The 22,093-nt window shown below is 43.8% G+C and overlaps 1 protein-coding gene across 15 annotated transcripts in view; it reads left to right on the plus strand.

Moving 5' to 3' along the window:
* RABGEF1 (RAB guanine nucleotide exchange factor 1) overlaps positions 1-20,599 on the plus strand; it is a 78,833-nt gene extending 58,234 nt beyond the window's left edge. For 10 of the 15 annotated variants that reach the window (XM_055292989.2, XM_063646380.1, XM_063646379.1 and 7 more), the window contains 5 exons: positions 4,798-4,879; positions 6,666-6,798; positions 8,621-8,712; positions 14,345-14,601; positions 18,033-20,599. In XM_055292989.2, coding sequence (XP_055148964.1) covers positions 4,798-4,879; positions 6,666-6,798; positions 8,621-8,712; positions 14,345-14,601; positions 18,033-18,431 — 963 coding nt within the window. In that variant the 3' untranslated portion in view covers positions 18,432-20,599. Of the gene's footprint in view, positions 1-4,797; positions 4,880-6,665; positions 6,799-8,620; positions 8,713-14,344; positions 14,606-18,032 lie in introns of all 15 variants that reach the window. The other 5 variants (XM_063646386.1, XM_055292991.2, XM_055292990.2 and 2 more) reach the window with 2 other exon arrangements.
* Positions 20,600-22,093: the final 1,494 nt, after the last annotated feature.

Here is a 22,093-nt window from a genome sequence, read left to right on the forward strand (position 1 = left end):
ACTGACGGTATGCCCCATGGTACTTTGTCCTTCTTGTTTGTAATTATAGAACATTATAATGACTGCATTCAGTCTTCCCATTTAAATAGCCATCTGAGCATTTTCTTGATCTTTTTATAGAATTGGTACAGTGGCTTGAGTTCTACTAATCATGTAATGAGTAATGAGTGCTTTTAGAATGAATACAAATGTAATTTTTAGGAAATTCAGGAAAAAATCTTATCAAGAAAATCTAAGGGAAAACAGAACAGTAATAGAAGTACAGATACAGCAACATGGCAAGATAAGTCCACAGAATTTACTTACAGTGTACATACTAGTGATAAAAAAATTAAACAGTCTAGCATTTTTTTAAAAATAGTAATTTTAGGCCAGGTGCTGTCGCTTACGCCAGTAATCCCAGCACTTTGGGAGGCTAGGGCAGGCGAATCACGAGGTCAGGAGTTCAAGACCAGCCTGTCCAACATGGTGAAACCCCATCTCTACTATGAAAAATACAAAAAATTAGCTGGGCGTAGTGACGGGCAGCTGTAATCCCAGCCACTCGGGAGGCTGAGGCAGGAGAATTGCTTGAACCTGGGAGGTGGAGGTTGCAGGGAGCCGAGATGGTGCCACTGCACTCCAGCCTGGGTGACAGAGTGAGACTGTTGAAAAAAAAAAAAAAAAGTAATGTTTAAAGACAACAGCAATAAAGAATGTTAAATATTGAGAATTTAATGTGGCAAATTAGAAGTTCATTCAAAGAATTAAAAGTTGGATGGTGGCCAGGTATGGTGGCTTATGCCTGTGATCCCAGCACTTTGGGAAGCCAAGGCGGGCAGATCACTTGAGGTCAGGAGTTCGAGACCAGCCAAGACAACATGGTGAAACCCCGTGTCTACTAAAAATACAAAAATTAGCCAGGTGTGGTGGCGCACACATGTATTCCCAGCTACTCAGGAGGCTGAGGCAGGAGAATCGCTTGAACCTGGGAGGCAGAGGTTTCAGTGGGCCAAGATCACGCAACTGCACTCAAGCCTGGGTGACAGATTGGGACTCCATCTCAAAACAAACAAACAAACAAACAAACTTTGCAGGTCAGTATAAACACTTAAAATATCATTTAAATTACAGTGTTTCATTATTCTAGAAAAACAAGAAAACACATATACCATATGTTTTTTTGTGAGGTGGTAAAAAGCAAGAATTTGTGAAGCAGGGAGGCTTCTAAATCCAGCAGACTTTTAAATATATTCTGAAATTTAAGTCTTCACACCTAGATGAGATTTGGGTAAAAAATGAAAATATAGAACAGTGAAATAAACCAGATATTTCAGAAATAGATTTCATTTCTCAGGAGCAAGTTATATGACAACTGGGAGGGTGAGAGGGAATAAGGCCGTGCTTTACTAACTGCTGATGATGACAGGTAGGCTTGTATAAAGTTTATTTTAGTTATGTGTTTCATACCACGCACCTTACATTTCAGCCAAATCAAAGAGCTAAACATGAAAATATTGAGAAGAAAGTAGATTAGGGTATGAGCTTGGTATGGTGGCTTATGCCTTTAATACCAGCACTTTGGGAGGCCGAGGCAGCCGGATCACTTGAGGCCAGGAGTTCAAGACCAGCCTGGCCATCATGGTGAAACTGTCTCTACTGAAAATACAAAAATTAACCAGGCGTGGTGGCCGGTGCCAGTAATCCTAGCTACTCGGGAGGCTGAGGCAGGAGAATCGCTTGAACCGGGAGGCAGAGATTGGAGTGAGCTGAGATCCCGCCATTGCACTCCAGCCTGGGTGACAGAGCGAGACTCTGTCTCAGAAAAAAAAAAAAAAAAGGAAAGAAAGAAAAAGGTGAAGAAAAGAGAAACAACCAAGTAGCTCTTTGCATAAAGACTGCAGCAAAATGGCCAGCAGCGTGACTTAAGCTCTTTATCCAGCAGTTTTGGCAAATGGATTATTTCAGCATCTGTACTTTGGGCAGTGGGACAGGGCAGGGCCACACGCGTCACTTCCAGAAAGGAAAGTAGACCATCTAGCTGGGGCCAGACCAGGTGGGACTCTGTCATCCCAGGAACCTGGAACCTCCTCCCCATGGCCTCAAAAAAAAAAATTAGCTGGGTGTGGTGGTGCAGGCCTGTAATCCCAGCTACTTGGGAGGCTGAGGCAGGAGAATCGCTTGAACCCAGGAGGCAGAGGTTGCAGTGAGATCACACCATTGCACTCCAGCCTGGGCAAGAGAGTGAGACTCTTATCTCCGGGGAGGGGGGGGGGGAATAGAACGTGGATGGGGATATGTATTTCAGTTGTAGAGAGGAGCTAAAATTGAACTATCAAAAAATTGTTTTGTCCAGGCGCGGTGGCTCACACCTGTAATCCCAGCACTTTGGGAGGTCAAGGCAGAAGGATCACTTGAACCCAGGAGTTTAAGACCAGCCTGGGCAACACAGTGAGACCTTGTCTCTATATATTTAAAAAAATTAAATAAAAAGAGGAATGAAATCTAAAACTTAAAAAAAAAAAAAAAAGGAATTTGTTTGTCTTGAGTCGTAGTCTCACTCTTGTCGCCTGGGCTAGAGTGCAATGGTGTGATCTCGGCTTACTGCAGCCTCTGCTTCCAGAGTTCAAGTGATTCTCCTGCCTCAGCCTCCCGAGTAGCTGGGATTACAGGTGTGCACTAGCATGCCCAGGTAATTTTTGTATTATTAGTAGAAACGGGGTTTTGCCATTTTGGCCGGCTGGTCTTGAACTCCTAACCTCAGGTGATCCACCCGCCTTGGCCTCCCAAAGTGCTGGAATTTACAGGCATGAGCCACTGCGCCTGGCCAAAGGAATTGTTTTTAATGACCAGATAAAAGGCTTAATAGTATTAACTTTTTAAAAATCTGTTTGATAAAAAAACAGTGGGAAGTCATGAATATAAATAAGGGCTGAATATAGTGAAATATCTGAACTTTACTAAAGGTAGTACCTAGGCTTTTATAGATGAGGGATCAATTTTAATTCAACCAAATTGCATGTATATGGGTAACTAGTTGACAGTAACAAGGGCTGCAGTCAAGGTGATTACAAAGTGCCATGAGTGCTTGGCCATTTTTACTGAGGGAACGAGGTGACTGCTCCTGACCCTGAGAGTCATGCCATCCTTTTAGAGTTAAGCCAGACGGTCAGACTGCTGCGGGCTTCCACAGGATGTATTGGCCCTTGGCCTGTGATGTCATTGGCCTGTGTAGATGAGGTCTGTGACAGCGAGTCCTGGGGGTTTGTTCTCGGCGTTATTCATGCTCTTCTACTGTGACATCCTTGTGAGAACCCTTGGGAGAAATTTTTGATTTTGGTGTCAGAATTTCACCTGAAGGATTGGTTTGCTTTCATCTTTTGAACCCTGAATTATGTAACTGTTTTCATCTTAGTGATGGTTGCTAAAAAGTTTAGTTAGAGACAGATGTATGGGCTGACTCTTGACTAATTTAGACATCTTCCAGGAAAACATTTCTGTCTTGTCATCTGTGGCTCTGCTTTAGGTCTCTGTCCATGTTTAATTTTTTTTTTTTTACCTGTTATTGTTAAAAAATTTTTTAAATTTCTTTTTCTTTCCTTTCTCTCCCCTTTCTTTCTTTCCTCTTCTCTTCTCTTTTCTTTTCTTTCTTGAGATGGGTTCTCACTATGTTTCCCAGGCTGGCCTCAAACTCCTAGGCTCAATCGATCCTCTAGCCTCAACCTCCCAGAGCAATGAGATTACAGTTATTTGTTATTCTTTTTATTTTCTAGTCTCTTGTGCTAAACTGCATTTATCTTTTAAGTAGACTTTAAATATTCTTTGGCAGAAAGTGAGAAACAAATACATATATTACATCTATAAAATCAGTAAAACCAAATACAAATTATCAAGCCCAACATTGTAAGGGCCATGGGGAAATAAGTGCATACACGTGGTTAATGACAGTGTGCACTGAGTTTCTGAGGAGTGTGGCTAGCAATAGACACTTAGCGCTATAATGTTTATTCATATTAAGCGGTTAATGCCACTTTTGGAAATGTATCACAGAGAAGTAACCCAAAAGAAGATAGTCCTTACAAAATTATTTATAGCTGCAGTGCACAATAGTGAAAGAGGAGAAGCAACTCAAATGCACAGTGGTAGAGGAGAGTCGAATAAGTCAGTTAATATAATGCAATGTTATAAAGCCACCAAAAATGATAGTGGATTAGATAAATAGAAATGTCCATAAAATATGTAAATTATCAAAACATGCATTAAATCTATTTAAGAATATGTAGATATAGCAAAAAGAATGAGATGGTCATGGTGAGACCGCTAGGTGGGAAGGGGTCCCTGGAAAAACTCCAGCCGGCCTGTGCCCTGGGGTGGAGCTTTGGGAAGTTTGCACCATTTGTAGCAGGGAGGAGCCTGGCCCCTCTTCTTTCTGTGTGGAGCCCAGGATTCTAGCTGCTGGCAGGAAGCACTCTAGCAGGGACTCTGGCCTTGTGAGAGTCTCTGATTCCCCTTTTTCTTCCTTTTCACCTAATAAAACCCTGTCTTACCATTCAAACCGTCTGCGAGCCTAAATTTTTGTGGCCGTTAGACGGACAAGGATCCCGTCTTTGGCTGAACTGAGGAAAAGTCCGGTAACAGTGGATATTGGAAATAATATTAATGGATAGGTTTTACTCTCCTGCAGGATTAATATAACCTGTGAGTACTTTTAGGCTTACTACCAGTACAAGGAGTGGCTTTTGGAAAGTTCTTAGAATGTAGAGCTGTGCTTCTGCACTTTGTTCAGCTACAAGCAGCCTCTTTGTCTCTCTGTTTCAGGATCTAAGCATTGAAGAACAGTCAGAGTGTGCTCAGGATTTCTACCACAATGTGGCCGAAAGGATGCAAACTCGTGGGAAAGGTAACACTGTTAGCCATTGAGAGATTGCGGGTATTGCACAGGGATGACTGCTCAGTCTCTTAGCAATTTCTTTCTGTCTCTGATAGTCTGGCTGGTTTGTAGACTTCATCCTGTAACCTCACGGACATTCTGGGAACTGGTCTTGTACTTAGCAGTGCCTTTGAACTGTACCATGTGTATCTTTCCAGGAGCAATTGGATAATTTATTGAGTAACATTTAATAACTCCATTAGGGGCAGGGGTGGAGCAGACGAAAACATCTTAGGCCCTGGCTCAGTAGCTCATGCCTGTAATCCCAGCACTTTGGGAGGCTAAAGCAGGTGGATCACATTAGGCCAGGAGTTCGAGACCAGCCTGGCCAACATTGTGAAACCCCGCCTCTATTAAAAATACAAAAAGTAGCCGGGTGTTGTGATGCACCTCTAATCCCAGCTACTCGGGAGGCCGAGGCACAAGAATTGCTTGAACCCGTAGGCAGAGGTTGCAGTGAGCTGAGATTGTGCCACTGTACTCCAGCCTGGGCGACAGATCGAGACTCTGTCTCCAAAAAAGAAAGAGAGAGAAAGAAAAAAACTTCTTGGAAGGCTTTGCTAAATGAATTTCCCATCTTGGAATCACCATTTTGGTGAGTTATTGTATTAATAGTTTAAAAAAAAAAAGCTTCAAGTTTTTAGGGATTCTTTATGGATTCAACCTCTACTGATATTAGACTTTAGGATGTACTTAGCACATGTGTGTATCAGAGAAATCTCCATTTGTATACCTCAGAGAGCTCTAAGGTGTTATGGTAAACCTCAGAAAAATGAAAGGATAAGTTTCATCAGCATTCGTCAGTCTTGGGAGTTGCAAATGCCTTTGTAATGTAGGACAGGGAGTGACCTTACTGAAGTCTCCCCATTTGGCAGAGTGTACACTGTTAAGTCCTGCCAGACAACTTCAGTTAGAACTGAGGATGCTGTGGAAGGCAGCCCAACAGTTGGAAGAAGATTTTGTGTGTGTGTGTGTGTGTTTTTGTCGAGACAGAATATCACTCTGTCGCCAAAGCTGGAGTACAGTGGTGTGACCTCAGCTCACTGCAACTCTGCCTCCCAGGTTCAAGTGATTCTCCTGTCTCAGCCCCCGAGTGGCTGGGATTACAGGTGCGTGCCACCACACCCAGCTAATTTTTGTATTTTTAGTAGAAAGGAGATTTCACCACGTTGGCCAGGCTGGTCTTGAACTCCTGATCTCAGGTGATCCACCTGCCTCAGCCTCCCAAAGTGCTGAGATTACAGGAGTAGAGCCACCGCGCCTGGCTGGTAAGTTTTTTTTTTAAGCATATTTTTAAATATAACATTCTTATACTTTTGTTCTGAGTGTGTTTAATTTATTTCTAGTAAATTAGTTTTTTGCTGTGTAGAAAGTGCTATGAAAATATACCCTTGGCCGGGCATTCTGGCTCACACCTATAAACCTAGTACTTTAGGAGGCTGAGGCAGGTAGATTGCTTGAGCCCAGGAGTTCGAGACCAGCCTGAGCAACATGGTAAAACCCCATCTCCACAAAAAAAACCTACAAAAATTATTCAGGCCTGGTGGCATGTGCCTGTGGTCCCAGCTACTTGGGAGGCTGAGGTAGGAGAATGGCTCGAGCCCAGGAGGTGGAGGTTTCAGTGAGCCAAGGTCATGCTGCTGCACTCCAACCTGGGCAACAGAGCCAGACTCTGTTTGCAAAAAAAAAAAAAAAAAAAAAAGAAAGAAAGAAAATATATATATATCTTGATCTTTTCTCTGTCTGGTTATTTCAGTGCCTCCAGAAAGAGTCGAGAAGATAATGGATCAGATTGAAAAGTACATCATGACTCGTCTCTATAAACACGTGTTCTGTCCAGAAACTACTGATGATGAGAAGAAAGATCTTGCCATTCAAAAGAGAATCAGGTAGTTGCTTATTTTGTTTTGCTTTATAGTTAGTACCTTCTAATGGAAGAACACACTGGGGGAAAATAAGGCACCTGTGTTTCAAACCTTAAGGGAAAGCAATAGCTCATGTTCCTGCTTCCTTAGAGTGGAAGCAGCTCTGTTGTGTCAGAAAGATGAGGAATGTGGTGACCTCACCTATCCATCTCCCTCAGGGCAGCTTTTGGTAAGAGTTGTGTTTGGTGTTTGAGATTGTTTTCAATCCCTGAAATCTCGAAGGAATAGGGGGACTGTGTTCTTGGTCCATTACCATTTCCTCAAGCAGGAAGCTGTGAATATCCGTATCAAGGCAGGGGATGTCGGCTGGGCCCGGTGGCTCATACCTGTAATCTGAGCACTTTGGGAGGCTGAGGTGGGTGGATCACTTGAGGCCAGGAGTTCAAGACCAGCCTGGGCAACATGGTAAAACCCCGTCTCTACTAAAAATACAAAAATTAGCCAGGCATGGTGGCGCATGCCTGTGATCCCAGCTACTTGGGAGGCTAAGGCATGAGAATGGCTTGAATCCAGGAGGCGGAGGTTGCAGTGAGCCGAGATCGTGCCACCACACTCCAGCCTGGGCAACAGAGCAAGACTCCTTCTCAAAAAAATAACAAGTCAGTAGATGTCCTCTTTCCTCATTCCTCTCAGGGGTGCGCATTTTTCACCATTCCCCAGTCACATCTTTCACTAGCATTGGATTGATGACATTTCCCACAGCACCCAGTCTTCCAGGCTCACTGGGGTGAGCCCCAGCCGTCTGTACTCCAGTTGCTGTGAACATTGAGGAAAAGACCATCCAAGTGTGAGAACACGGCCAAGGCTGAGCTGATGAGGTGTTTTAAGGGGAGAGGGGACTCGGAGTCCCAGGTTCCAGACAAGGGGCTGGTACTTGCTAGATCTGTATTGGAAGTTTCACAGCTGAAGTGAGGAGTTGATACTGGGCAGGTTGAAGATGTGGAGCCCAAGGTCAGGAGCCAGAAGTAACCAGAGGGGCCCTGGACCAAGATGCAGAACAGAAGCAGTAACCAAGCAAGAGGGGAGGCCCGCAGCAGGGTACTTGCAGTGCAGTTAGGGTGGACCAGGAAACACAGTGATTCCGGCATGGTGGTCCTGCCCGTGGCCTCCTATACAAGCTCCAGTGTGCCTCAGAAGTTGAGGGTTGAGGCCGGGTGTGGTGGTTCACACCTGTAATCCCAGCACTTTGGGAGGCCAAGGCAGGCAGATCACCGAGGTCAGGAGTTTGAGACCAGCCTGGCCAACAGGGTGAAACCCTGTGTCTCGTAAAAGTACAGAGATTAGCTGGGCATGGAGGTGTGCGCCTGTAGTCCCAGCTGCTTGGGAGGCCGAGGCAAGAGAATTGCTTGAACCCAGGATGCAGAGGCTGCAGTGAGCCAAGATTGGCACTCCAGCCTAGGCAAGAGTGAGACTCCATCTCAAAAAAGAAAGAAGTTGAGGACTGAGTGTAAAAGGACATTAACGCAATAGGTAGTGAGGACAGGGAGCAGCCAATTCTCAAATGGCCACTTTCAGATACCGAGTGCATTTCAGTCTTGGTAGTACTGCGTAATGTCATTTCAGTCAGCAAGATGGCCTTCCATTCTTGTGATAAATGCAGAAGTCTTATTTTAGGATCCTAGCTGCTTCGTCATGTCATTAGAGCTCCTAGTACTTGCAGGGGTGATATGTGTGAGCCTGGGATTGAGTGGTCAGTGATGCCTCAGGCTTTCCCTAAACTGAAGGAGGTGACAAGACGAATGGCCACAGTTCATCCTTGGAGATCTTGTTTACTGTCTCTCTTTAGAGCCCTGCGCTGGGTTACGCCTCAGATGCTGTGTGTCCCTGTTAATGAAGACATCCCAGAAGTGTCTGATATGGTGGTGAAGGCGATCACAGGTCAGTGAAACCAAGAGCCTTTTTATTGGGATGTTTTCCCCTTAAGGTTAACATTTTGCTGTAATATTAATCATACATTTGTAAAATGCAGATTGTCAAAGGTACATTGGAATGTAGTAAAAGTGATTGTAAGATTGTTAGTTTTATGAATTTGATGGCATTCAGAAGAGTGGTTAACTCTTTTACCCCTTTATTTTCAGGGATTATGGTCTCGTTTCTTGGGCATTAAACTAAACTAAGGTCAAATGCAGATAGAATAAATTTTTTTTTCTTTTTTTGTACTTCTTTTTTTATGTAGTTTTTATTCAGCTGACTGTTCCCATGATAGAATAAATTTCTTAAGATTCAGTTGCATTTATATATTCTAAATAATTTCGGATAGAGGAAGGGAACTGGTAAGGCAAGGTAGTCCCCACACTGGAGTAACATAGTAAAATGATGCCTCTGACTGGTTGTTGGAGAAGCACTGTGAGTTATTTTTCTGTTTCATCAGGAAATAAATGAAGTGCCCCAAATTGATGTGGCACTGCCGTTCTAGACAGGTCTAGCCTCCTAATAAGGTTTGTTTCTCATTCATGGGAATGACCCAGCAAGAGTGCAACACAAACATTTAAATTTAAAAAAAAAATCTTAACGAGGGCATGTTCAACTTTGGCCAGTGTCTCCTTTATTAGAAAGAGGAGTTGGAAAGGCTTGTTCATGTAGACATTGTTAATGAGATTCTACTGGAAAGGAAGTAGGTCAACTGATATTAGTAGTGTTGGAGGCTGGCCATCGAGTAGGCTCCTTTTGTTACAGGAACCAGAGACTCACTGAAGCTACAGAAGAAATGGAGCGTTGCTTACGGTATTATCAGGGTTATAAAGGAGGCGATGTCTTTCAGGACCCTAGCCCCAAGGGTCCTCCAGGGAGTGGGCTATCTTACTGTCTCTACAACGGCAAGAGGGTCTGCTCCAGGCATTCTCTGCTGACGTCATTCTTCCACTTTCTTGGGTTCTGCTTCTCTTTGTGTGTCTTCACATGTCAACTCCTGTTTTTAAGTAAATTACTGGTTTCTGTAATTTCCTGTGCAAGTTCTGAAGGTAGAATCCAAGTGGCCCAGGTCAATACTATTGTTTTTTTTTCTTGCAAGCTTTTCTGCTAGGCTATGGCATAGGTCGTGACTACTCCACCCCCTGTACCTTTTGCTTGGGGAACCTCATAAGAGGTTGAAGGTGGAGGCCTTCTAAAAGCCTGAATATGGACCTGGGACTTGTGTTTTTCCTGACTCTTACTAGAAAGTTCAAGATCAGCTGGTTTACATTTAGAGTGTTCCATGGGAGTTTTGTCCAAGCCAACATAGCCTTTACGGCCTGTTGCTGATAGGGAAGTCCCCGGCCTTCCTGGCCTCTTTCACCCAGGTAGGGCATGGTTCATTGGGGCGACAGCTGGTAGCGAGTGTTTGTGTGACCCATCAGTGGTGAAAGTAGAGGTGGGTGGCCCAAGGGATCAGGGAAGCATAGCTGTGTTCCACGAATAGTGGGACTCGATAGGAGAGGCTGCCCGTTAAGTTACACAGTGTGGGTCACGTTCTTCTAGGGCAGGAGGCTCATGTTCTGGGCTGACAAGTAACAAATAAGAGGTCTGTTGAAGAGAACTGCATAAAATTTTGAGAGTCATCAAGTCCTCTGCCCTGAGGTCGAACACTCTTCAGGACTTCTGAAAGGAAGAGTGTGTCATCCCAGGAAGGGGACCAGAGAGTCCATCATCAGCTCCTCTTAGCTCCAAGAGTTTAGGACAAGGAGAGGGTCAGGGCCTGTGGCTGATGGTGGAAGTTTCCCCTTCTTTCTGTTTTGTTTAATTTTTAATTTTTATGTGTACATAATAGGTGTATATATTTATGAGTTCCATGAGCTATTTTGATCCAGGCAGATAATGAGTGGTAATTATCTTAGGGGAAATGGGGTTCATCCTCTGAAGCATTTAGCTTTTATGTTACAGACAATCCTGTTATATTCTCTTAATTACTTTTTAATGTACAATTAAATTACTTTTGACTATAGTTCCCCTGTCGTACTAGCAAATACTAGGTCTTATTCATTCTTTCTAACTTTTCAGGTACCCCTTGGCCATCCCCACTATCCCCCATGCCCCACACTACCCTTCCCAGCCTCTAGTAACCATCCTTCTGGTAAAACATCCTTCAATTGTTTTAATTTTTTAACTCTCACCAATGAGTGAGAACATGTGATGGTTGTCTTTCTGTGCCTGGCTTATTTCACTTAACATAATATCCTCCTGTTTCATCCATGTTGTTGCAAATGACTGGATCCTATTCTTTGATATGGCTGAATAGTACTCCACTGTGTATGTGTGCCACGTTTTCTTTATCCATTCATCTGTTGACAGACACTCTTTCCCATTTGGCTCTGCCTGCATGACTTCTGTGTGGCTATGGGGGCAGTGGTTCTTAGCCAGGCACCAGTGATCCCCCAAAGACATTGGACAACATCTGGAGACTTATTTATTTAGTTAGTTAGTTAGTTAGTTATTTTTGAGACAGGATCTCTCTGTCACCCAGGCTGGAGTGCAGTGGCACGATCATGGCTCACTGCAGCCTTGACCTCACAGGCTCAAGCGATCCTTCTGCCTCAGCCTCCTGGTAGCTGAGACCACAGGCATGTGCCACCACACCCAGCTAATTTTTGTTCACATTCTGTAGAGACAGAGTTTCATCATGTTGCCTTGGCTGTTCTTGAACTCCTAGACTCACTACCGTGTTACAGGTGTGAGCCACTGAGCCAGGCCTAGAGACATTTTAAAATGTCACAGCTGTGGGAGTACTATTAACACCTAGTGGGTAGAGGCCAAGGATTCTACTAAACATTCTGTGATGAACAGGATGATTCCCTACAACAAAGAATTATTCAACCCCAAATGTCAGGAGTGTCCATGTTGAGAAGCCATGACCTGGAGGTATAGCCTTTGTTTTCACAACTCCATTAAAGATAAGCCTGGACACCTGGATCCAGCAGAGATGGCGCGCACACCCAGCTCTGTGTTTCCTATTCATGAGAAGGCAGAGCCCTGGGAGAAGACATAGAGCAATTATGCAGGGCTCTGAAGAGTAAATCACAGCAGGCAGGCTGGGGAGGGAAATTATTAGACAGTAGTGAGTTTCCTGTGTGTTGCTTTCTTCTTGCATATCTCCTAGTTGAGACTTTGAAGCAGTGCAAATCATGGAATCACACACCAGGATGGGAATCCAGAGTTCCACGAAGACTTCCTTCAGGCCAGAGGATGCTAGGAAGGGGTCTCTGCAGGATGAAGCATGTGGAAGAGATCCCTGGGGGTGTTTGTCTTTCTTTATTCTCCTTTTCCTTCCCTTCTCTCCCTTTTTCCACCCCAGCCCTGCCTTACGGCAACAGCAGCCACACACACATCCAGATAAAACATAATTCACTTTTTATTTGCTTTCAAAATGTCAACAGTAAAGATGAACAGGATGCAAGATGAAAGAACACTGGGCCGGGCGCGGTGGCTCACGCTTGTAATCCCAGCACTTTGGGAGGCCGAGGCGGGCGGATCACGAGGTCAGGAGATCGAGACCACGGTGAAACCCCGTCTCTACTAAAAATACAAAAAATTAGCCGGGCGTGGTGGCGGGCGCCTGTAGTCCCAGCTACTCGGAGAGGCTGAGGCAGGAGAATGGCATGAACCTGGGAGGCGGAGTTTGCAGTGAGCCGAGATCGTGCCACTGCACTCCAGCCTGGGTGACAGAGCAAGACTCCGTCTCAAAAAAAAAAAAAAAAAGATGAAAGAACATTGAAAAATAAAGATTAACAAGAAAGTAGTTTAAATAAAAGAGAGAAAAAAAATCACCAATAAAAGGTAGAAGGCTAAAGATAAATGAAGGTAGTAAAAATGGCTTTAAAAAATCTTACCCAATCTTACCCAATTCTTACTTAGAATAAGATCCATATAAGTAGAAAAAGAAACATAAATAGATCAATGTAACAATAATTATAACCCAGAATTAAAGGATTAAAGGAAGCAAACAAAACAGCAAAAATTATGTAATTCAGACAGTAGCCTCATAAGTAAAGGGAATAAAAGCACTCAAAAGTTAAAATAATGCCTGTGCCCTGCCTAGCACATCTGTCCCCCACACGTTGTCTTTCATGGCAGATGGGCCTAGGAGGGTTCCCCAGGAAGCTGACCTCAGGGATGATCTAAGAGCTGAAAGAACCCTTTGGTATACCCCACCGCCTGGCCCGAGTCTGAAACGTTTATTCCTGCTAGTGGCAAGAATTTGGTGTAAAATTAAGCTGCCTTGGCTCTTTTGTGATGTCCCAAGTTGCTGGCCGCTGTGCAATCCCTGAGGCACGCTGCCTCTCCAGCAGTGCTGTCACCATGTGCTTCAGCACCTTTTGCTGTCCCCCAGGCTTGTTGGAAAAGGGTGGGCATTCATGAGAGCCCACTGCTTGGACTTAGTGGTAGTCGTGGGTAGTGAAATTTTTCCCTAGGAGAAGTAAAATGTTATTTTGAGATTAAATTTATTCCCTTGCTTGATCCCCTCTGCCAATCAGCAGGTGTGAATGTTGTGATTTCTGTAGCTAGTGGAGATCTAAGTGCTGGAGAGTTTGGCCATTGTAGTGTGTTGGCCAACCGAAGTGTGTTGAATTCCAGTAGCTGGATTTTTTTTTTTTTTTTTTTTTTTTTTTAACAAGATTTTGCTCTGTTGCCCAGGCTGGAGTGCTGTGGTGTGATCGTAGCTCACTGCAGCCTCAACCTCTTGGCCTCAAGCCATCCTTCTGCCTCAGCCTTTCGAGTAGTTGGGGCTATAGGCACACACCACCACACCCGGCTAATTTTTGTATTCTCACATCCAATACAAAGATGCTTTGTGTAGTAGCCACATTTCTAAAAAGCAGTATGCAAATTGGGACTGTCGAAAACATTCTAAAATGTAACAGAGGCACAGAAGCAGTAAAAAGACTCTTCATCAGACAACTTCTTCCTTCTCCATGGAGCTCAGAGGCAGCTTACATTGTGATTAGAAGTGTGGGCCTGGCCAGGCACAGTGGCTCACGCCTGTAATCCCAGCACTTTGGGAGGCCAAGGTGGGTGGATCACCTGAGGTTAAGAGTTCGAGACCAGCCTGGCCAACATGACGGAACCCCGTCTCTACTAAAAATACAAAAAGTAGCTGGGCGTGGTGGCGGGCATCTGTAATCTCAGCTACTTTAAAGGCTGAGGCAGGAGAATCGCTTGAAGCCAGGAGGCGGAGGTTGCAGTGAGCATAGATAACATCACTGCACTCCAGCCTGGGTAACAAAGAGTGAAACTCAGTCTCAAAAAAAAAAAAAAAAAGTGTGGGCTTTACAGTCAGGTAGACATGGTAAGAGTATCCATTGCATAATCTGAGGATTAGAGAAATGTGCTTGTAGGGCACACTGTAGTAGCTGGCTCTTGGTTCTGTTTTCTGTGAGTATGAGATCATATTTACTAAGTCATTTATACACTAAGTTAACTGCTGGAAAAGGGGTTAATAAGGATTCCTTCATAACTTTAGAGATGAAACATGATTTTCCTATTGCTTCTTTTTTGTGATTCTTTTCTCCTGGGAAATATTGTCTTTTCTGCTTTGTAGATATCATTGAAATGGATTCCAAGCGTGTGCCTCGAGACAAGTTGGCCTGCATCACCAAGTGCAGCAAGCACATCTTCAATGCCATCAAGATCACCAAGAACGAGCCGGCGTCAGCAGATGACTTCCTCCCCACCCTCATCTACATTGTTTTGAAGGGCAACCCCCCACGCCTTCAGTCTAATATCCAGTATATCACGCGCTTCTGCAATCCAAGCCGACTGATGACTGGAGAGGATGGCTACTATTTCACCAATCTGGTGAGTAAGTGAGTTCTTGGTGTTGTGGAGAAGGACTAGGAAGGTGTTGGTTTTGGGGATGTGACAGGTCACTCAGGCCCATGACAGGTGAATGCTTCTGTGTGAGAAGGCAGCATGGCTGAGGAAGCTCACTTTGCATCAGGGAGCACAAGGACCAGGCCATACAGACACTCCGCCTCTCAGCACTTGATCAGAGATTGTGTTCATCCTACGGAAACAGATGACATGTGTTAGGCATCACTCCCCACGGTTCTGGGTAGAAGAGTCCTTCACTTGGCTGGGCTTTTTCAACCATGAATAAGGCAAATTATATATAAGTTAATAAGGCTGAATATTTGTCCCCTCATTCATTCATTCACCCATTCATTCATTCATTCTACTACAGAGTCTCACTCTGTCACCCAGGCTGGAGTGCAGTGGTACAATCGTAGCTCACTGCAGCCTTGACCTTCTGGGCTCAAGCAATCCTCTCACCTCAGCCTGCTGTGAAGCTGGTACCACAGGCATGCACCATCACACCGGGCCAATTTTTTTTTTTTGAGAGATGGGGTCTCGCTATGTTGCCCAGACTCGTCTCATACTCCTGGACCCAAGCAGTCCTCCCACCTCGACCTCCCTAAGAGTTGGAACTGCAGGCATGAGCCACCACTCCTGACCTGAATTCTTCCTTTTTCTTCCTACTAAACTCTGCTTATTTGCTTTAGAGGGAATGTACTGTGAAGCTAATGAATTTGGAGCCTTGGGGCAGCTTATGGACTTGGTTTTCTGTGTTGAGAGCCTGGGAACTAAGAGGTGGGGAGGGGAAGCCAGGATGCATTGGGAGTATTTCTGATAAATTGCCAAGAAAGTCTCAAAACAGGTACGTGAATCTCGGAGACTCTAAAAATATGTCATGATTTATTTCTAGGTTCTATGTATGTATTCACATTTATACCTCCTTTTGTATTTGTCACTTTTTTTCCTTTTCCTGTAAGTAGGTTCCCAAAATTGTATAAGCTTCAGGTTCCTCCAAACTTGGACCTGCCCCCATCACTCATCACCCTCCACCATTGTGTTCAGCTACGTGTTACTGTGGTCACCAGCATCTCGGGAGTGTGATGTCCTCCCAGGCACATGGTGGTTTAATCTGTAGTACTGAAAAAAGTTTAAGTGGCCCATACAGAATGAGATTAGAAGTACTCATATATCTTTTTTTTTTTTTTTTTTTTTTTTTTTGAGATGGAGTCTCCCTCTGTCACCCAGGCTGGAATGCAGTGGTGTGATCTCAGCTCACTGCAACCTCCGTCTCCTGGGTTCAAGTGATTCTCATACCTCAACCTCCCAAGTAGCTGGGATTACAGATGTGTGTCACCACGCCCGGCTAATGTCTGTATTTTTAGTAAAGACGGGGTTTCACCTTGTTGGCCAGGCTGGTCTCAAACTCCTGGCCTCAAGCAATCCACCCACCTCAGTTTCCCACAGTGTTGGGATTACAGGCATGAGCCACTGCACCTGGCCTCATATTTCTTAATATAAATGAAACATACACTTGCCTACGAGGGAAGATCCTTTTGGATTCAGCTCTTTATCCAAAGCGGGTCAGACAACCTGGAAGTTCCTGAGAAGTGTGAAGGTGGAGACATGGCAGGCATTGAGAGAAGTGGAGGAGGACCAGGATGTGTTCGAGCGTAGCCACGGTCACTGACAGTACAGGTGGCTGGCTCGCACACACTCAGCAGCTTCTAGTGCCCTTGGCCTGCAGCCTTAAGTACATTTGTGCCTTCTCTCTTCGTCCTCTTCCTGCCTGACTCAGAGTCTGTCTCCTACACCCACTGCTCCAATGAAACTGCTCTGGCAAAAGTAGAAAGTTTCTAGCTGCCAAACCCCATGGGCACTCACAGTCTCCATCTTCCTTCGCTTCTCATAGCACTCTCCATGAGTCCTTTGTTCTGCAACTTCTGTTGTTCCTTGGCTTCCACAATTCCACTACTTCCTTGTCTCTTTATGTAAAGTCTGTGTCTTCTACTTCCACCTTGAATTGTGTCATTCCATGGGACTCCATCTCTCTTCCTGCACTATCTTCTCTGTCACAGAGCTGTCACTCACTGTGCAGTGACGACCCACAACTCTGTGTCACCTGTCTTGACCTCACACTTGTATTGCACCTCAAATATAATTTGTTCAGAGCTACTGCCCCTTCAGATGTTTCTTTGCCAGTATTCTCTATTCCTTTTAGTGGCAATGCCATGTCTCCATTCACCTAAGTGAGGAGTTAGAATCACTTCCTCTTTCCAGGTCACGGAGGGGCCACAGCAACTCCACACACACCATGAGCCAGATGGTGTTCCATTGTCCTCAGATGAATCAGATTTTTCTTTTTCTTTATTCCTTTTTTCTAGAGATGAGGTTTCTACCTCGACTGTTTCCCAGGCTGGTCTGAACTCCTGGTCTCAAGCAATCCTCCTACCTCGGCCTCCCAAAGTGCTAGGATTACAAGCATGAGCCAACATGCCCGGCTCAGATGTCTGTTGAATTGGGCATTTGTAGTGGCATTTCTGTACTAATAATTGCTACCATGTATTCATTGCTCATTGCAGGCCTCTCAGAAGCACGTGACATGTGTTATGTTGTTCAATTCTCACAATAAATCTAGGTGGTATTTCCCCCCATTTACAGGTACAGAAACCTCAGAGAGCTTAAGTAACTTTCCCAAGGTCACTCACTTCGTTGTTGTTAAGTGAAAGGGGTGACAGTGAACTCAGGTTCTGTCACTTCAGAGTTGTTCCTTTTTTTTTTTTTTTTCCCCTGAGACAGAGTCTTGCTCTGTCACCCAGGCTGGAGTGCAGTGGCGTGATCTTGGCTCACTGCAACCTCCGCCTCCCGGGTTCAAGCAATTCTGCCTCAGCCTCCCAGGTAGCTGGGATTACAGGCGCCCACAACTGCGCCCACCTAATTTTTGTGTTTTTAGTAGAGATGAGGTTTCACCATGTTGGCCAGGCTGGTCTCAAACTCCTGACCTCATGATCCGCACGTCCCAGCCTCCCAAAGTGCTGGGATTACAGGCTTGAGCCACCGGGCCCGGTCTGGAGCTGTTCTTTTAACCACTTGATGTTAAAATATTCATTTGAGGATCAGAGGTCTGTGTGCCACACCTACTTGGGGACTATATCCTCAGTGGGGATAGCAGGTCTGGGAAGACTCAGACAGAATGGCTTCATGGTGCACCTGGGGAGGCTGCACCCATACATTGGCCCCGGAGCTCCTGGGAATGTATAGGAAGCACGACTGGGGATAGGAGTAGGTAATTTTTGAGACTGAAATACACGGAAGTTCATGAGTTTGTTTTGTTTACTTTAGCTTCTATTTTAAATTCTCTGTGATCAAAAGATTTTTACAAATCGTTCAAGTATGTGTAGCTTTCCTAATATGACTGTATTAACGTCCTCTTGTAGTGCTGTGCTGTGGCTTTCATTGAGAAGCTGGACGCCCAGTCTTTGAATTTAAGTCAGGAGGATTTTGATCGCTACATGTCTGGCCAGACCTCTCCCAGGAAGCAAGAAGCTGAGAGTTGGTCTCCTGATGCTTGCTTAGGTGTCAAGCAAATGTATAAGAACTTGGATCTCCTGTCTCAGTTGAATGAACGACAGGAAAGGATCATGAGTGAAGCCAAGAAACTGGAAAAAGATCTCATAGATTGGACAGATGGAATTGCAAGAGAAGTTCAAGACATTGTTGAGAAATACCCACTGGAAATTAAGCCTCCGAATCAACCGTTAGCAGCTATTGACTCTGAAAACATTGAAAATGATAAACTTCCTCCACCACTGCAACCTCAAGTTTATGCAGGATGATCACAATTTACATGGAGTATTTATTTGAGCCTAAATTGTAGGTAGCCCTTACTACACTCAACTGATTGGGATCTAGAATGTAACTAAATTGCTTATAAATGTCAGAGCATTTTTAAAGGTACAGTATATGGGGATTGTTTTGTTTTTCATAGTAGGGGAAACTTAGTTAATAATAAAGTACTATTTATTTGAGTTACTGATACAGATTCATTTAAGGCTTGTGTGCAAATTTTGTCTCAATCTTTTTTCCCTCCATGATTTTCCTATGTGCTTCCTCTGGCATTCACTGTGGTTTTGGTAAATAATTGCCTTTTAAAGGATAAAACGAATGCTACAAAGTGTATGTTCAAGAAAATTAAATGGTACCACTCTTCCACAGTTTGGAATAATTTTATAATTGTAAAGATAGAAATTATATTGATAAGTAAATATGTAAAATTGTAAATATGTAAAAAAAAAAAGAATGGTGTCTGCTGTGCATGGCATTTTATATGTTAATTTTTTAGTTTAAAATGAAGTACATTGAATGTTTGCCTTTAGCACCATTTTATTTGGTTTGTCCCACTAAAATGACTCGAGAAGTGTTTAGACAAACTCCCCTTAAGATGTGCACTCCATCTTTAAGAAAGTGTTAGCCTTAACTTTGAGGTTTTATATAGTCAGAGACTATGACACCACTAAGGTTCAGAATAAATTTTAGGCCACATAAAATTGCTGTTTAATGTAGTTGATGGAAGACTTTAAACCATGCTTCTAGCTTATTTTTCCCTCATTCATTCAGCAAATCTCTATTGGGTTCTTCAGTGAGAAGGAGCAGGCACTGGGCCTGGAATGGAAGGCGGGAATGAACGGGCCTCTGATGGTGAGAGGTGACGGGGTGCCTCCAGCTGTGAGATACAGGGGGCGCCTTGCAGCCTCCATAATATACATTTGACTTTACAACAGTCCAGACATGTTTTCTGAACCTCTTTCAGGACATTTCAACCTCAGGACTATTCACATTAATGGCCTGAGAGGTGTTTGTTGTGGGGCCACCCTGTGCATGGTAGAATGTTCAGCAGCATTCCTGCCATCCATACCCATTAGGCGCCAGTAGCACCCCCCAGAGCTGTGAAAAATTCTCTCCAGACGTAGTCAGATGTCTCCTGGGGCCATATCACCCCTCCATTAGGAACCACTAATCTCTTTTACAAACCAGAAGTTACCCTCCTGGTGGTTAATATGGTGTAACCAAAGAATCTTGCACTCAATGCACAGTGTGATGTTAACTAAATGAGTAAAATATTTAGGAGGCTCAACAGCTACCTGCATTGTAGAACCTTTTCTTATCTCAGTGGAACCTTCCATAACCTAAATATACCATTGATGATGATTCCTCCATTCAGTGACTTCCACAGATTATGGAGCTATACTTGTGAAATCGTGCATGAGGCCCCAGGGCACCGTTCTAGAACAATGTCACTTCACACAGGCAGCTGAGAAAGGTTCTCTTGCTTTTCCAGTATCTTCCTAAGGATGGAGCCCAAAACTGCAGAGCAGTTATTTTGGAATAAAACCAGAGTGGGTATAAAACTTCTTATTCTTAAATTTACATATAAGATCTATCAAGCTTGACACGTCTGTGTCATCACACACTGAAGACAGGAAGCAGTTCACTGAGTCAGCTGGTTCCCAAGCTCGCACAGAAGGTGATGAGTTACTACCAAATGCCAGTGAGAATCTTCTTATAGAATAACCTGGGCCCAAGTGATTTTAGTAGAAAACTTGCCCTTCTTTGGTTTAATTTTCTATGTGCTTTTAGGTGTGAATCCAGATACGCGGTCTTAATTCCCTTGGAAATACACAGTTCTTTTAGTTACTGTACACTCTGTTCAATAAAATGCATATCAACTTCCCACAAAAGCTGACTTTTTTGGGTCTCTTACATATAATGTAGGTCATTGATTTTTTTGGAGGTATCTCATATTGGTCGAATTCTTCTGGTATGGACTCTTGCCTTATATAGAGACTTCTATTTCTCTTAAGTCAGCATCAATACAATGGCCAGAGTTTCTGTTTTTGCAATAAGAAAGCGTTGGTATTTTATGTAGGGTAAATGTGACTGGAATACACCTTTGGAACAGAATTCTTTATCAATAAAGTTTCACAATCCGTCCCTCTTCCAAAAATTGATTTGGTTCTTTCTTAGGAAAATATACATTATTATTAATATTCTCATGCTACAGAGGTTTTCTGGTTAAGCTATACCTAAAAATGAAACATTAGAGACATTTGTCAGTTAAAATTAGAAGACAAGAATATTTGCTGTCACCACAATCAACGTTGTTCTTGCAGTTCTACCAAGGTACTCAGTCTTCAAACAGACATAAAAGTAGAGAAAAAAGGAGTTAACGTAATCAATATAGAGCTATTATTGTCTGTTGGTGAGGACATGAACTCTGGAGCTGGAAGGCTTGGATTTGGTTTTGAATTTTATTCTGCTACTTATTAGCCCTAAACAAATCTCTTGTTTCAGATCCCTCAGCTGTGAAATGGGGTTAATAATATTACTGCTTCATGGGGTTGTTGTCTGAACTTAGAACAAATGATAGCTATTATTTGTAGATGGTTATTTTATGTAGAAAACCCAAGAGAAGGCTGGGTATTGTGGCTCACACCTGTAATCGCTTTTGGAGGCAAGGCAGGAGGACTGCTTGAGGCCAGGAGTTTGAGAGCAACGTCAGCAACATAGTGAGACCCACATCTCTACCAAAAATAAAACACTAGCTGGGCATGGTGGTGTGTACCTGTAGTCCCAGCTACTGGGGAGGCTAAGGTGGGAAGATCACCCAAGCCCAGTAATTTGAGGTGGCAGTGAGCTGTGATCTCACCATTGCACGCTAGCCTGAGTGAGACCCTGTCTTGAAAAAAAGAAATGTAAAAAAAGAAAACCCGAGAGAATTTATATTGAAATTATAGAATTTCATCTCTATATTAGTGAGAGATGAAAATTTTAAAATAGCCATAAAAGCTAACTGTACAAAATGACTTTCCTATATAGCATTACTAACCACTTAGCAAACATTATGGAAAAAAAATCAATTTACAACAGAAACAAATATAAATCACCTACAGAGAACAAGAGCTTTCAGGATCGATATGAAAAACAGAAAATTGGGTGAGAAGCACAAAGGTGTGACTGCACAGGGCCCTGTGCTTGGGCTTTAGGGCTCTGTAGTTGCCATTGTGAAATTCTTTTTTGTTTTTGTTTTTTTTGCGCGGGGAATAGGGTCTGGCTCCGTAATCCAGGCTATGGAGTGCAGTGGTGCGAACATGACTTACTGCAGCCTGGACCTCCTGGGCTCAAGCTAGCCTCCCGTCTCAGCCACCCGAGTAGCTGGGACTACATGTGTGCGCCACTATACCCAGCTAATTTTTAAATTTTTTATGGAGACAGAATCTCACTATGTTGTCCTGGCTGGTCTTTTTTTTTTTTTGAGATGGAGTCTCGCTCTGTCACCCAGGCTGGAGTGCAGTGGTGTGATCTTGGCTCGCTGCAACCTCCGCCTCCTGGGTTCAAGTGATTTTCCTGCCTCAGCCTCCCGAGTATCTGGGACTACAAGTGTGTGCCACCACACCCAGCTAATTTTTTGTATTTTTAGTAGAGATGGGGTTTCACCGTG

Source organism: Symphalangus syndactylus, chromosome 9 (genome assembly GCF_028878055.3).
Source record: "Symphalangus syndactylus isolate Jambi chromosome 9, NHGRI_mSymSyn1-v2.1_pri, whole genome shotgun sequence".
NCBI lineage: Eukaryota > Metazoa > Chordata > Mammalia > Primates > Hylobatidae > Symphalangus > Symphalangus syndactylus.